Raw genomic sequence first — 14,841 nt, forward strand, 5'->3', positions numbered from 1 at the left:
GGGGCCGGACCAACTTGAGGGTTGAGACCCATATAATAGAGGATATGTTTATACATCTCATTGGACTGCCATTGTATCATCATGTGGTTTCATCCTTTGGGTGGTCTTCCGGTCCTACACTCACGGAATGAAGATGATCGGGTGGGCTAGTAGTCCGTCAGTGATTCAACTTGCCATTCAAAAGGGGAAAAAAGCTAGTATCTAGCATTAATATATGCAAATCCACATTTAAAAGGAACTAATTAAATTTTAGAAGTCATTACAGAAGTTAATCATAGTTGAACTTTCATACAACTATCCACTTTAATTCAATACCAATGGGGTTCGGAATTAATCAATTCTTGGAATCAAGGTTTCTATGGGGATGCTACGTTACTACGACAAGCTCTCTACCTAGCTACATTATTGAACAAGCATTAGGGTTCTCATCACTGAATATCGTGTACAACGTATTCTCACCCAAACAATCATAGGGATCAGGGGCAGGTTGCAAGAATCCGTCTATCTCCATGCCCCCTTGTTCTACATCTTCTGGAATGTCATGTTCATATGACAAAATCAGTTCCACTCTCTTTCCCGTCTTCTTTAATTTATTTAAAACTTTGTTTGGGTCCATCCTACCCATGACGACAACTTGATGCCTTGTCATATTTGTCATAAACTTCTCAACCCCTTCAAAAACATATGACCAATTATCAATTTCATCAGATTTATATTTTGTCGTTGTTGTCAGATATAAACTCCGGGGCGTATCATAAGAAGGTTAGAGGAACAGCATTCATGAGGTTAATTAGAGCAAAAGCGTACCTTTAATTTTTGAAATTGTATCGGCCACTAACTCTTCACATCTGTCGCAGTACAATGAAACGTTGTATTCTGCTACAACCACCTGATTAACAAATGTCCAGGAATACAGAAATGAAACACAGCAAGATTATAACTTTCAGGTCTGCACTTACACGTCGGTCATTGTCTTAAGAGGCTCGATGGTAAAAATTTAAGACATGGATCGATAATTTAATACTTTGAGCAGTAATTTTTTGTGGCTTACTCTATCATTATAGTTCTGATTCCTCTTCCAGCACATGACGAATAGCCACGACAAGATTGAGCATCCAATGAGATAGTTCTCATAACCTCGTAGTTCCTTTTTTTGCGTTGTTCCTGTTTATGATTAAACAAAGATATAAATGTGACAAGTAGTATTCATTGTTCCTAATGCAATGCACATTTGTAGTATGTTTAAAAGCAAATATATCGCCACCATGAATGTTCATTAGGGAATGGTTGATGATAACAGCCTAAGTAACCTACAGTTAAATAAACTTATTGGTACATTTGCAATGTCTTGTTTGGTTTGTCAAAATTTGGTCACCCAATATTGTAATCTGGACATTTTATGTAGAATATAAATGAGGTACACAAAAGATCATGATTTACTTGATGATGAAACAAACACGGTGCACAAGGATTGAAGAGAAATGTAAGTCTATCTGATCTATCATACAAAACTGGATGTTGGAAATGGTGGTGGATCATAAAACGACTGAATGTAAAGAAACTTGATAATCAATCAAAAGTTTGAACAAGTTGGGAATTACTATGTTTGCAATGAGAATTTTGTGGTAGATCCTCTTTTTCGGTAGACTTCAAATGTTAAACGAAACCAAATAAGATTCGAATTAGTGGTTGTTGTTTCTCCTATATATTTATGAAGTCAAGGAAACAATATTATCCATCAAAATTTTGACGTTGTTCCTTTGACACAGAAAGGTATTTTGTCAAACCGATCAAAACTTCTCTAAGTAACATGAAAGTCTAACGGGAATACATCCCTTTAACAAAAAAAAAAAATGTATATATGTTCTGTTCTGATACGGGTCAAGTAGGTGCATTAAGTGTTTGAAGAAAGTTACAAGTTAGTCAAACAACCTGAACCCACATCTTAAACCAATAATATGTTGCTAAGTCACTTCAATCCTTCAACCTAAAAATTCATGTCATGGTACAACCCACTATTTAATTTTTCTATTCTTTATAAAATGATAATGATAGTCCTAAAGGTTGTTATTAACAGCTTATTACATGCATAAAAAAAAGTACTTTATATATCAATAATCGCCTACTGAATTTTCGCAAGACAAAGAACAAATTTTAATGCATCAAATTAATTAATATTGCATTAACAAAACTCTTATTCTTTTAGTATATATAATAAATAATTATATAAAAAAATACAACTCATTATATATTAATTAAAAAGAAAATACGATTATAAAAAACCATAACATTTAATAATAAATAAATAATCGTTAAATCTCTAAACTAAGTCTTTGTTGGTTGAAGTGCTAACATCGGGAAATGAAGATGAAGAATCCATATATTTTTTAAAAATGGTTGTGAATCTAAGTGCGTAGAATATGTGGATTGAGAAAGTGTTTTGTGTTGGAGTGACTTCTTATTTTTAGGTATTGTGTTTGTGTTTATACTTTATATTTTTTTGAAAAATTATATGTCATTCACACCATTATTATTCTGCAATTACGGAGTAGTTAATTACAAGAAGCCACAAAAAGGATTAGGTTACATTAAAATTATTTCAATCCTCTCAAGTAATAGAACCATTTTTAATATATTTCTATACCATAAGAATCCTAAGGCTTTTACATACAAGAAGACTTTTTCACTACAAAAACTAGTCTTTTCGAAAATCCTTTTGTTCCTTCCTTCCATATACACCAACATACAATGAATATAATTCCTTTGAAGATCATCCCAATTCACGAATAGAGGGGAAAAAAAAATCAAATTCCCCACTTTGCACCATTCCCATACTCGTTCCCATAAAACCATCGAACATGGGCAATAGCAAATCAAATGCTCTATTGTTTCGTCCCATATCTCACACATGCCACATAAAATCGAACGAAAATAACAATTGTTTATCTGTGATGCCGTATAGGTAGGAACCCGATCCATAGTAGCTCTCCATACAAAAATATTACCCTTTTTTGGAACTCCAGATGCCCATTTGAATATAAATCTACCAGAATAATCCGCGTTGCTTCACAGGAATTTCTTGACACTATTAACTGAGAACGTATTGTTTTGGTCACCTAGCGAAACCCAGTCATCCTCTGCATCGTTTAAGCTTACCGTAACCATTAAATCGCGGAAGGACAACCACTCTTGCATTACCTCAGGTGACATAGGTTTCAAGTACCAGATAGAGTTGCCAATAAATCTCTTCGTATCCATGCAAAATCGATCTTTAACCATACACTTTTTATCATCTTCCAAATTGAAAATTTATACTTTATATAGATAAAAGTTAAAAGTGAAAAAAGGCTTTTTTTTTTTTATTGCCAAACAATATTTTTAAATTTTTCAAGTCATCCAAATGTTAGTTCCTACCCAGTCAAAAGCATTCATTTAATACGTTCTTCCACTATGACATTTGGTTTCCGAAACCGAAGTCACTCAAACTAATTATAAGCCGATGAAGAGGAAATGGAGTGTTTTGTCGGTTTCAAATCCAGCCACATCAAACCGAAGCCCACACCCACTGCCCGTAAGACTGAAAGGAACAAAGTGTTCCTTTGAACGCCAAGTGGGCCACGTCATACAAGCACGCCATCTTTCTCCGTCAATTACCGTTAATAGAAGCCAGACAAAATAACCAATCTTAATTCCCCATTATGTTTGTTTTCTTTTGACCATGCGACTACACAACATATAATATTATTAGGGGATAACTTAGATGATATTAACATTATCTAGTTAGATGATGTTGCTCTCACAAACCATGAAAATCATGGGGGGCTTTTTGACATGTGTAAAAATTGATGTGAGTAAGTTTGTAAGAGAACGTCATTTAAGTTAAATGATGTTAACATCATGTAACATTTTTCCATATTATTATGTGAGATTGAGGTATGTTATTATAGATGTCAGCTTATTTTGCAATAACTTGTGTTGTCATGTTTTTTTTTTTTAACATTTAACATTTACATCAAGATTGATATAACTATAACTATAAATATATATATAAAAGGAAAAGTGAAATTGATGTTGTTAGGCTCCTAAGTTAAATACTTATTTTTTTTAATATTTAATGTATAATGTATAAATAAGTGGCCCCATGTTCTTTATAGTTTAAAAAATTAGCATGTGAGGGGGATTATGAAGCGGATTAGATAGATCATAGATGTATAAATGTTTTAAGCAGGTCAAATTTAGTTGAACTTGGTCCGGCCCGTGAAGTTCTTTTTCTGGCCCAGATAGGAAGTATTTAGACTACCAGTTATTGGGCTGAGTTTCAAGCATAATATTGGTTTGTCACTTGTCTACTGTCTAGTAAATATTGAGCTATGAATATTCACTGTCTACGTGAAGGTCTTACAAGTTACAACTAACGCCGGCCACCACCATGAATATTGGTTTGTCTAGTGAATTTCACGATGGTGGGTTTCCAACTCGAGCAGTTATCATTTACACTCAATGAATTAATAAGTCGATGAAATTAATGTCTAGTTTTAGACGTATCAAAAGGTTTATTATTATATATTCCGAGTATATAAATTCTCTTACATTGTATTCGTATGTTTTAGATAATTTGGAAAAATGATAAATCCTCCTGTATAATCCTTCTAATCATCTTGCTAACTATGTGATCATGACACTTGGTGGAATCAAAAGATATGATTAGGAGAAAAACTCAGTGGATTATATTGTCATGTATAATTTAAATTTTTAAGAGAATTATTACGCTATATATTAAAAGAATATATTATCGATCTCCCTTTAGCTAGATTATGTTTGAAAAAACATAGGGACGAACCAACCATTTAAAAGTATAGCTAATTTATGTATGTATTTGGTTTTTAAATTCTACAATATATATATGGATGCAAAAAGAAATGACAACTATATATGAGGTTTAATTTACTTTCTGATTAAATGCTAACAAGAAGATGAAATCTACTCGTAATTAATTACCAAAACAAAATTACATGTATGCACTTAGTTGAAGGTGCGATAAGAGGGCAAAAACACGTTTGTGTCGTCCTATATATCGTTCAAGGATTTTTATTAGCTTATATTTGATCGATCATATATATATATATATATATATTATCCATGCCAAGCAGGTAATCGATTCTGGTTGTGGCTGGAATGATGGTGTTGTTGATCATAGTGTGAAGCAGAAGAAGTGCCTAGGTGATCCAGACCAGCCATACTTAGAAAATGTTGTTGATCATTAGGCGGCGGATATCCTGTAATTCCCAAGAAATCTATCGTCAACTCGTTCCCAGCACCGCCGGTAGTACTACTACCTCCAATGGTCGGGTTTAGAGATGTACTTTCGGTCGATGCTGATGTACACGGGAAAAAGGGTTCTTGGAAGACACCACCAGCTGGGATCATACTACTCTTTGTGGAACACAAGATGCCATTGTAAGTCTCTTGGAAAGCATTTGTCGATCCTACACTTTGTACATTAACCCAATTAATTAATTAGTATATGAATTGAAATCGCAGTGTATTTTTTTTTTTACCCCTCCTAAATTAAAACAGGTCTTATCGTGTCTTAACAGGTACCCATTTTCTTAGCTCTAATTAATGAGCTGAGCATGCGTAGGCCTAGTTGAGATTGCACCAATTATATATTTAGTTCAAATTAACAACCGACTAGCTAGTGTACGTTCACTCTAAGGAAGAGAATTAAGTAATTAAACGCACCGCTTAATCCGAATATACCAGCTGCTTGTTGATCCTCATGATCACCACCACTTGAAGACAAATTTGCTGGACCAGAATCATGAGGATGAGCTGTGAATAGTGATGTAGGTGCACACATGTGATCATGTAATTGGTGGGACCCACTTTGAATGGACTGTTGCTGCTCCTGTTCCTGTTCCTGTTCCTGTTGTTGTGACATAACATGAATATTGGCACTAGTAGTAGGATTGGTGGTGGACATGGAAGCTGCTGATGAATATACAGACTTATTGTTGCTCATTGTCACACCCATCTGCGCTGCTGCCTTTTGTAGCAATGCAGTGGCTGACAATATGTCATGAGGTGGTGGACATGGAAGCTGCTGATGAATATTATTATTATTATCATTATTTCCATTATTACCATTGGGGTTTTGTTGATGATAATTATTATGAGCAAACCATGCTGATGGTAGTAATTGATGATTTTGTTGTAAAACATTATTGAGTTGCTGTGAATGCTGTTGGTAGAAATGTTGTTGTTGTTGTGGTTCAGTTTTGATGAGTGGGAAGTTTATTGGTAAATTATTATGAAAAGGAAGCAGCAGGTGGTTTGCAGCTGGTGGTGATGAAAGTAGTAGAGATGATGATGAAGAAGATCTTATTGTTTCTCCTGCTAAAGCACCACAAAAAGCTCTATGAGTGATGAAGCTGTCCCTCCTGCATGTTTTTCATTCACCCGTAAAAACAAACATACAAATAAACAGTTTATCACATCATATCTATCAAACAAAAAATACCAAATTAAGCCCATTATTACTATTTTTATGATAGGCTTAATTAATTAAGCCATTTTATTTTTTTTGAAATGAACAGCGGATAAATGACTAACACCCCCACGTGAGTGCACCCACGTCAGTTCGACTCCTGGCAACGCCCTAAACGGTTTGCTCCCTGTGTGTTAGATGGAAACCAGTTTTTCTATGCACACACAATTATAACTTAAACTAAAAGTTACTATGCTTTCAAGTAGAATCAAGATTACACATTTATCAAATGAAGCTAAATAAAAAAAAATTAGTTATACCTTGAGAAAAGGGTGCCACAATCACATCTATATTCTCTAGTGCCACAAATCTTGGAATGAGCTTTCCAATCAGATTGAACAGCATATCTTTTGGAACACTTATCACATTTCCATTTCTTCTCCCCATGTTTTCTTGAGAAATGTTTCTTGATCCCAGTAAGATCTCCAAGTGCCCTTGATGGTTCATGGTGCACACAGCTTGGTTCTGGACATATATACACCTTCTTCCTCACCACTTCTTGTTTTGACCTTTGCTTCAGCTTCCATGGCAGATTGTGGCCTCTTCTATGCAACTGAAGGTTTTGATCCCTTTGGAACCCTTTGTTGCATATCTCACATACAAATCTGTTTGTTGCCATCAGTGTTTTTGGTGACATGGCTATCACCTCAGCTTCCGGGTCTTTTTAATTTAATTAATTTGTTGCAAACATAAAACAATATAAAAGAATTATACTAGTAATATATATCCAATCAAATGTTCAGATTCTTTTATTACTATAATAATAAAAAAAAAATCAAGAAAATTTATTCTTGGTACATTTATGCATGCACTAGCTAATTAACAAGAAATGACATTTGGACTTAAGATATGATATATAGAATTATATAATATTTTAATCAAAACATGTTATAGTATAATATGATACTATCAACATATATATTATTGTAATCTAATTATGTTCTAATATAAGTAAAAAATGTTAATAAAATATATATTTCATTATAATATAGCTAATGAAGAGGAGTCAAATTAAGAAGCACGTACAAACAAATTAAATATAAAAAGTGTAAAACTCTAGATAGCTAGTTTGAAAAAATATAGTTACCTGGATTGCCCGGAAGATTTCTCTTTTTCTTGTTGGATTGATGAGTTGAATTATTGTTGGAATTATTATTATTATTATTAATTGGCACTGAATGATGAGGAAAGGACGAGTGTTGTGGTGGAGGGTACATATTATTAATAAGAGGAGGAGTACCAATTACAACTTCATTATTATTATTATTCTTGTAGTTACTTGAAGAAGATAGGCTTGCATCAGGTGATGCTTCATTTGATGCTGATGTTAAAATTTGACATACTGCCCTCCTCTAAATACATCATGCTGCTCCTCTTCATCTCTCTCTCTCTCTCTCTCTCTCTCTCTGCTTGTTATTAAATGAACTAGCTACGACCAGTAAGTAGCTCCTTAAACTTTTTTCTTTTCCTTTGACTAGCTAGCTAGCTAGACAATACGGTATGTATATCAAACTTTATAGGAGTGTATATATATCTTCCATGTTTGACAGATCTGGATTTATATAAAAGGTCTAAAAGGAAACAAAACATATATAACAAGTACTTATCGAATCTAAGAATAAGTTAAAGATTTGTATGTAACAAAAAATCAAAACATGATAGAAAAAGTTATTTCAGACTTGGCTGCTGGCACTAGTAAGATATATATATATATATAACTTGTTCTAGCTAGCTGCTAGTCCAAAGTATAGGTAGCTAACCAAATAACTCTTCAAGATGAACCAAAACAAAAATCTATACACAAACACACAGACACTCAAGTACAAAATCACCAAAAACAAAGACCCCAATCCGTACAGGTTATATATATATATATATAGGAAACAAGTTCATCAAAGACTTTTTGTGTTTATGTGTATGAGAGAGAGAGAGAGAGATGTGGATCAAAAGGTATTTTGGATCTCTTTGAAGTGAGAGCAGCTTCACTTGAACCCATCAAAATCATATACCAAAAAGCAATTAACCAAAGTGTGAAGAAGTTGCATGTTTTTTGTCCTATCCTTTGTTTGCTTCTATCTCCTTCTGAAATAAAAATGATATGATATATATATGCATTATTGCTTTTGCTTTTAGTCATGTATATTTACTGCTTTCTCCCCAGCTCTTATAAATATGGCATCCCCTCAAACAAATCTGATGAATTGAAGTAGGTATTGTGTGGTAATGTTATTAGTTCGTGTGGTCTATTTTCCATATATATATATACTAGTCCTAATACCCGTACGATGTACGGTAACTATATAGTTTGTATCATAAAGAAATTTGAATATGCCTCATACATGATTCGTGAGTATGAAATAAATTGTAGTTAAAAATAAACCGATGATCAAAGCTAAATTTTCATAAACAGTAATGATAAATATAATATATGTTTAGTTAGGTTTTAGATTTACCTTAAATTTAAGAATCACATCCAAATCAGAACTTATAAGCATAGCGGATGACGGAAAATAGCTTTGTGATTTCGGATCATAAACTCAAATTTTGTAGTCTTCGAGTTAATAACTTATTATAAGTAATATAAGTAATAGCAGTTGAAAAATTGAGAAAGAAAAGTAAACAATTTATTAATAAGTCAAGAGTTAGAGTTTAATTCTAAGTCTAATAAGAAAAATTGAATATATATATATATATATAATTAAAAAACTAATTTAATAAAACAAATAAATTAAAAGGACACGTGTCGATCAAGGATTACGCCACGTGTCGTTTTAAGAATACCTCAATCCTGTTTTAGTTTATTGGTGTATATATATATATGTATATATATATACTTAAACTATCTCCAATGGGGTGTTATTGGATGTCCTTAGGTGCCTTTAATTAGTTGTTCAAGGATATCTTTTGCCATTGAAACTTATCCAATACTAAAGATTTTTTTATGTATGCCCTTACCTAAGGGCATGCCGTTAGATTATCTCCAATACTATTCTTTTGTTTGTATATAGCTGTAAGAATATGTAAGGATGTTTGTATGGTTAAAGGTAAAACTAAGATATTTTAAGGATTTGTAAGGACTTTAAAGATTTGTAAAAATATAATGTAGCAGCTAAAGAACACCTAAGGGCGTCCTTAGCATTGGAGATAGCATTAGAAACTTAATGGAAAATGCTAAACTGCATGTAACGTACATAAAAAAATTGTACCTAAATTATTATTTTTTTTTATCAAAAGTCCACTCCTGAATTTATAGTAAATATACAACTATTTAATGCATCTTAACTTTAGAAGCTGCAAGTTAAAATAAAGAGTAAATATATAGGTTTATTTTTTTTAATTTCGCACCAAATTGTCACGCTGTGTATTTGCATTTTTCACACCAAATTGTCATGCTGTGTGTTGGAGGTGGTCTAAGTAAAAGAAGCTTAGAAAGTACTATTCACTTTCTTCCTTTTTATTAACAAGGGAAAATTAACGAACTGGGGCAATTTTGTTTATGATCAATTTCCTGTTACTTGTAAACGGGCTCTTAATTAAGTATGCAGAAAAAAGTGTCCATATATAAAGAAGTCAACACTACCATGATTAGTCTTGGCTAAAAAGTGTAATAAAACCCGTTTCATAAACTTGTCCTATTTAAGTGTAGTTGTATTTAAAGGTGAGAAAAATCGAACCAGAAAACCGAAAACCCTCGAAAAAACCGAACCGAACCCATTGGTTTGGTTTTGGTTTTCTAAAAACCGAACGATTCGGTTCGGGTTTTGATTTCATATGTAAAAACCGACCATCAAAACCGAACCGAACCGACAACATATATCTTCTAATTTATTTATATCTATTACCTATCTATATTTATATTATTACGAATCATATGGTTTTGGTTTTCTAAAAACCGAACGATTCAGTTCGGGTTTTGATTTCATATGTAAAAACCTACCATCAAAACCGAACCGAACCGACAACACATATCTTCTAATTTATTTATATCTATTACCTATCTATATTTATATTATTACGAATCATATGTTTTAATATGCTAATTTCATACACTGGTACTACTGCTATTGGTTTTGCACACAACTTCTAAAGTTAGTTGCTCCAACAATATATGCTTCCTGTTTTAAAGAATTCAATTACTACTTAATACCATATCTTCTGCTACCATTCTACCTGTTACGTCTCTTGAACCTCTTGCTATGGCTTATATATTGACTAATATTTGTTATCACTTTTTAATATGTGTATCTAAGTAAGTTGTTAAATTTGGAAAAATGATATGTGACGTAGGAAACATAGAAGAACATATTAGCTACGCTTCTCTTTCTTCTCGTTCTTTAACACCCTAGCTAAGTTTTGTCATTTGATTTTAGACACACACACACACAAAAAAAACAACCAAACCAAACCGAAAACCGACCAAACCGAACCGAGAAACCGAAAAACCGAACCGAGTCAAAACCGAATCCAATGGTTTCTAATTTTCAAAAACCGAAAGCTTCGGTTTCGGTTTTAGGTCAAAACCGACCCAAACCGACTCAATCTCACCCCTAGTTGTATTATATGACATACACATTTAATTAAAACTTAGCGTAACTTTATAAATATAAAGAAGAAGGTTATACATACTAGTTATCTATACTATTATATAAAGTATCAACCTCTTGTTGGGAAAAAGTGCATTTTTCCACCACTTTGGACATCAATAAATATATAGTCGTGTGACATATATTGCGAACCGTTTAGTGGGTTTTGTAGTCTCTGGCCAAGGCTACGTAACAAACTAAGATGCGTCCAAATTGGGTTAAAGGTGAATGAGATATCGAGTCTCAAAGTTGTGTGTTTGGTGCATAAGTTGGAGTTGGAAAAGCTTTGTCCCACATTGGTGTGGGATATAAACTTTTACTAGTTTATAAGTGAAGGTTTCTAAGCTATGTCAAGATCTTGTGTTGTGTTTTACTCTGGCTCCTACCCGCGCGCAGGGGGGGGGTGCAGAAAACGGGTTTCTGGGTCAAAATTCTCTGAACCAATTAACTGATATCATAAGTATCAGTTTTGTAACTCATGAAACTGATAAATAATTAACTCACCATTAGTGCTAGTTAATTATTTGGAGTTACAATTTTGTGTATATAAGGTCCTATCAGGGACTTGAAAGAAACAACAACAACAATACATTTCGTTCATACCACACACACATTCTTTGCAATTTCGGTCACGAAACAGCAACCATCCCTGTGCTCCGTTCGACTTTCAGGCAAGTGTTCAACGTCCGGTAGTACGCTGCTTTTAACCGGTGTACCCTGGGAACAGACGGCGAATCTGTTTAAGGGAATTGTGTCAAACACAAGCCCGGTTCTACTTATTATTATTACATTTTCTTGTTTGGCAGGAACCTTTCAAATTGCCTCTTTTATTTAGTTCCTCCATTCTGTTCTTGTTTAATTCCTTTATCATTATTTAATCATATTGTAATATATATATATATATATATATTTAAGGAATTACATATTGTCATTATACTGTTATTTCCAACACCTCTCTCCCTTTTCTCAAATTACAACTTTGAACTTCCCAAAATACTTCTCTCCCCTTTTTTCTCAAATTACAACTTTGAACTAACCAAAATATCTTTCTCTCCTTTTCTCAAATTACAACTTTGAACTAACCAAAATACCTTTTTTCTTTATTCATTAATTAAACATATTTACCTAATATAAGTATAATTTATAATACTCTATACTGAAATAATTTACAACATAAACCCATCAACCCTCAAAATAACTACATTATCACATTTAATATCAATTACGTTAACATTCACCATTAGTGCCGCTCCCACCGCCGCCCTCACCACCTAGCACCGCCACTGCTTTCGACACCACCGTCGTGTCCATTGCCGCCACAGCTGCCGTCATCACACTAACGTCGTTACCACCATCGTCACCGCATTATGCAGGCCTACATCTCATATCCAATATAAAAAAAATAGTGATGTGTTACTGTTTCATTACAAGCATCTTTTGTCGACCTTTTTTTTCTTCCTAAAAGTTGAAATAAAGCTAACAATTAATTCAATCTTTTGCTATCAAATCGAAAGGAGTACCACGAAAGGGGGTGAGCTTTTGACAAACAAAGTCTACACTCACAGCTTTACTTTTTCATTTTGAAATTTAGAGTTATCAACTTAATTATCATATCACAAAAAAAATACATATAGGTTATAGGTTTATCAAATTGTTTGACTTGCGATTTGTAGCAAAGTTATTTCGAGATTGAACTTAGCTAGTAAAAAAAAAGTTGAGGGGGAAACAATATGCAGTATATAATTTAAATTCAAATTTAAACATAAATGATTGAAAAGTAAAAGTCGAATTGATAAAGTTAATAGACTTTATAAGTTTATCGAAATAATTGTGTAGTGGATCAACAGAGATCCTCACGTGATTGGTGTAGTGATTTTCATTTCCTACAGACGTGCACATGCTAGTTCGAACTCTTTCGCATCTTTATTTATTTTTTCTTCTATTAGCATATATATATGATAAAAAATACGATGATGAATGATGATTATTCATACGGAGTATAATTTACTAGTAGAGATATAACTATGTGCTAAATTATTTCATTTTTAATACTCATATAATTTATGTATATTTTATTTTTTACTATAAAGTTGATGTATTTTTATAAAACATGTTTGATTTGTTTGTATGTGATTTTTATAAATGAAATTAAAAGATATACTGAAAACAAAATAAGTTGCTAATTATATAAGAAAATTTTGAAAATTAACAGTTTGACTAAATATTACGAGTAATTGATTAAATTTAAGTTGTACGGGTATGTCAATAATTTTTTATTCTAAAATTTAAAAGTTAAACAACAATCCAAAATCTTTATAATGTTTTAAAAAGTGTAACAGTGGTGTAAATTTTTATGTGATTTTATGATTAAAAGTGTAAAAGTAAAATAGAAACTTAAGTTGAAAGTATAATTTTATGAGAAATTAAGGGACGTTTAACTTGAGGAGGAAGTTTAAGTTAATGTATCGATAATAGAAAGAATAACTTTTTTTTATAAAGTTAGTTTCGATCTAGATGTGTTGAAGGAAATTTTAACCAGCGACTTGTTGGATCTTTAACCCCCTCCTCATAGAAAATACCTTGAGATGAGAAACTCAAGATTCGAACCTGAAACCTTAAGGAAAACTCACCTCCGAGACCCACATAATGGATTTAGAAGCTGTCAATGTCAACCCACCTAAGTGGTTGCCTTACATGCATATATGTTAATTTGCTCAAAGTTTTCTTAATTTTCCAAGTACAAATTGGATTTACACAAACATCTTATTATCTAAGGATTCAAAGCAAAGATGATACCTGTTGTGTGTAAAACTCATATCTCACATTGAAAAAAGAATAAACTCTAAGCATGTATATAAGGTTGTGGGCTACTCCCTTTATTACCATGTATATATTAGGCTTGATATATGAGTTGGGAATTTTATTCCTACAATACCCAAGATGGTTTTGGTTAAAAGGGCCAATTTTTTAAAAACACTATTTTAGTCATACCAGTGTGGAAGTATTTTCCGGTATTACTGGTATTATCGGTATTATAGGAAATACTGACCGGTACAACTATTTTTAATTAATTTATTTACTTTTAATAAATGTCCTACGAAACTTGTTACAATTTAACGAAAATAATCAAAATACAATTATAATCCACTAAAAAGTAATACCAAATAGGTATTTCATAACAAAATCTAAGTTTTAAAGTTCACAAATAACAATAAATAACTTTAAAGTATCATAAAATAATTTTAAAAAAATTCAAAAATTTCTTTGTTAAAATGTCGGAGCGGTAATATTCCGGAAATACCGGCCGGTATAGAATAGTGAAATTACCGAAGAAATATCGGGCTACCGGAGTACCCTTCGATACCGGTAATATCGGCCGGTATTTACTAGTATCTCTTTATATAACTAAGAGATGATAATTTTTCTCTTAGTTTTTACCGGTATCTCTATATAATTAAGAGATGATAGTTTTTCTCTTAGTTGGTATTTATAAAAATTTGACACCTTGGATTCTTGATTAGTTATCAATTTTGTGTTAATTGTTCTATTTTTATACCATTTATATATAGCCATGTCATTATATTTAGTGATGATTAGTCAAATTTAATTAGGTGGTCAACCTAAAGATCCGTATAAATCTTTTGGTAAAAAGGTTTAAAGTTGTCAAAGTGTATCTTAATCCAAAAAATTCAGTGTCATGTATAAATATTT

The 14,841-nt window shown here is 32.4% G+C and overlaps 1 protein-coding gene and 1 pseudogene across 1 annotated transcript; both read right to left on the reverse strand.

The window, feature by feature from the left end:
* Positions 1 to 262: 262 nt before the first annotated feature.
* Positions 263 to 1,656, reverse strand: LOC122586007 (heavy metal-associated isoprenylated plant protein 19-like). The gene is made up of 4 exons (XM_043758124.1): positions 1,602 to 1,656; positions 1,052 to 1,164; positions 808 to 889; positions 263 to 672 (listed from the first exon to the last, which is right to left on the reverse strand). The coding sequence occupies exons 2-4, from the start codon at positions 1,085 to 1,087 to the stop codon at positions 398 to 400; spliced, it is 393 nt and encodes a 130-aa protein (XP_043614059.1). The 5' UTR covers positions 1,088 to 1,164; positions 1,602 to 1,656; the 3' UTR covers positions 263 to 397.
* Positions 1,657 to 4,927: 3,271 nt separating this feature from the next.
* On the reverse strand, positions 4,928 to 8,287 carry LOC122585981 (annotated as a pseudogene).
* Positions 8,288 to 14,841: the final 6,554 nt, after the last annotated feature.

Source organism: Erigeron canadensis, chromosome 1, assembly GCF_010389155.1.
Source record: "Erigeron canadensis isolate Cc75 chromosome 1, C_canadensis_v1, whole genome shotgun sequence".
In the NCBI taxonomy this organism is placed as follows: Eukaryota; Viridiplantae; Streptophyta; class Magnoliopsida; order Asterales; family Asteraceae; genus Erigeron; species Erigeron canadensis.

Excerpts from the sequence above, each read along its gene's own strand:
- LOC122586007 (XM_043758124.1), bottom strand. The coding sequence starts at position 1,087 with ATGTGCTGGAAGAGGAATCAGAACTATAATGATAGA. Across the intron at positions 890-1,051 it reads ATCAGAACTATAATGATAGA|GTGGTTGTAGCAGAATACAA; the intron begins GTAAGCCACAAA and ends TTTGTTAATCAG. Across the intron at positions 673-807 it reads TACAATTTCAAAAATTAAAG|GGGTTGAGAAGTTTATGACA; the intron begins GTACGCTTTTGC and ends ATGTTTTTGAAG.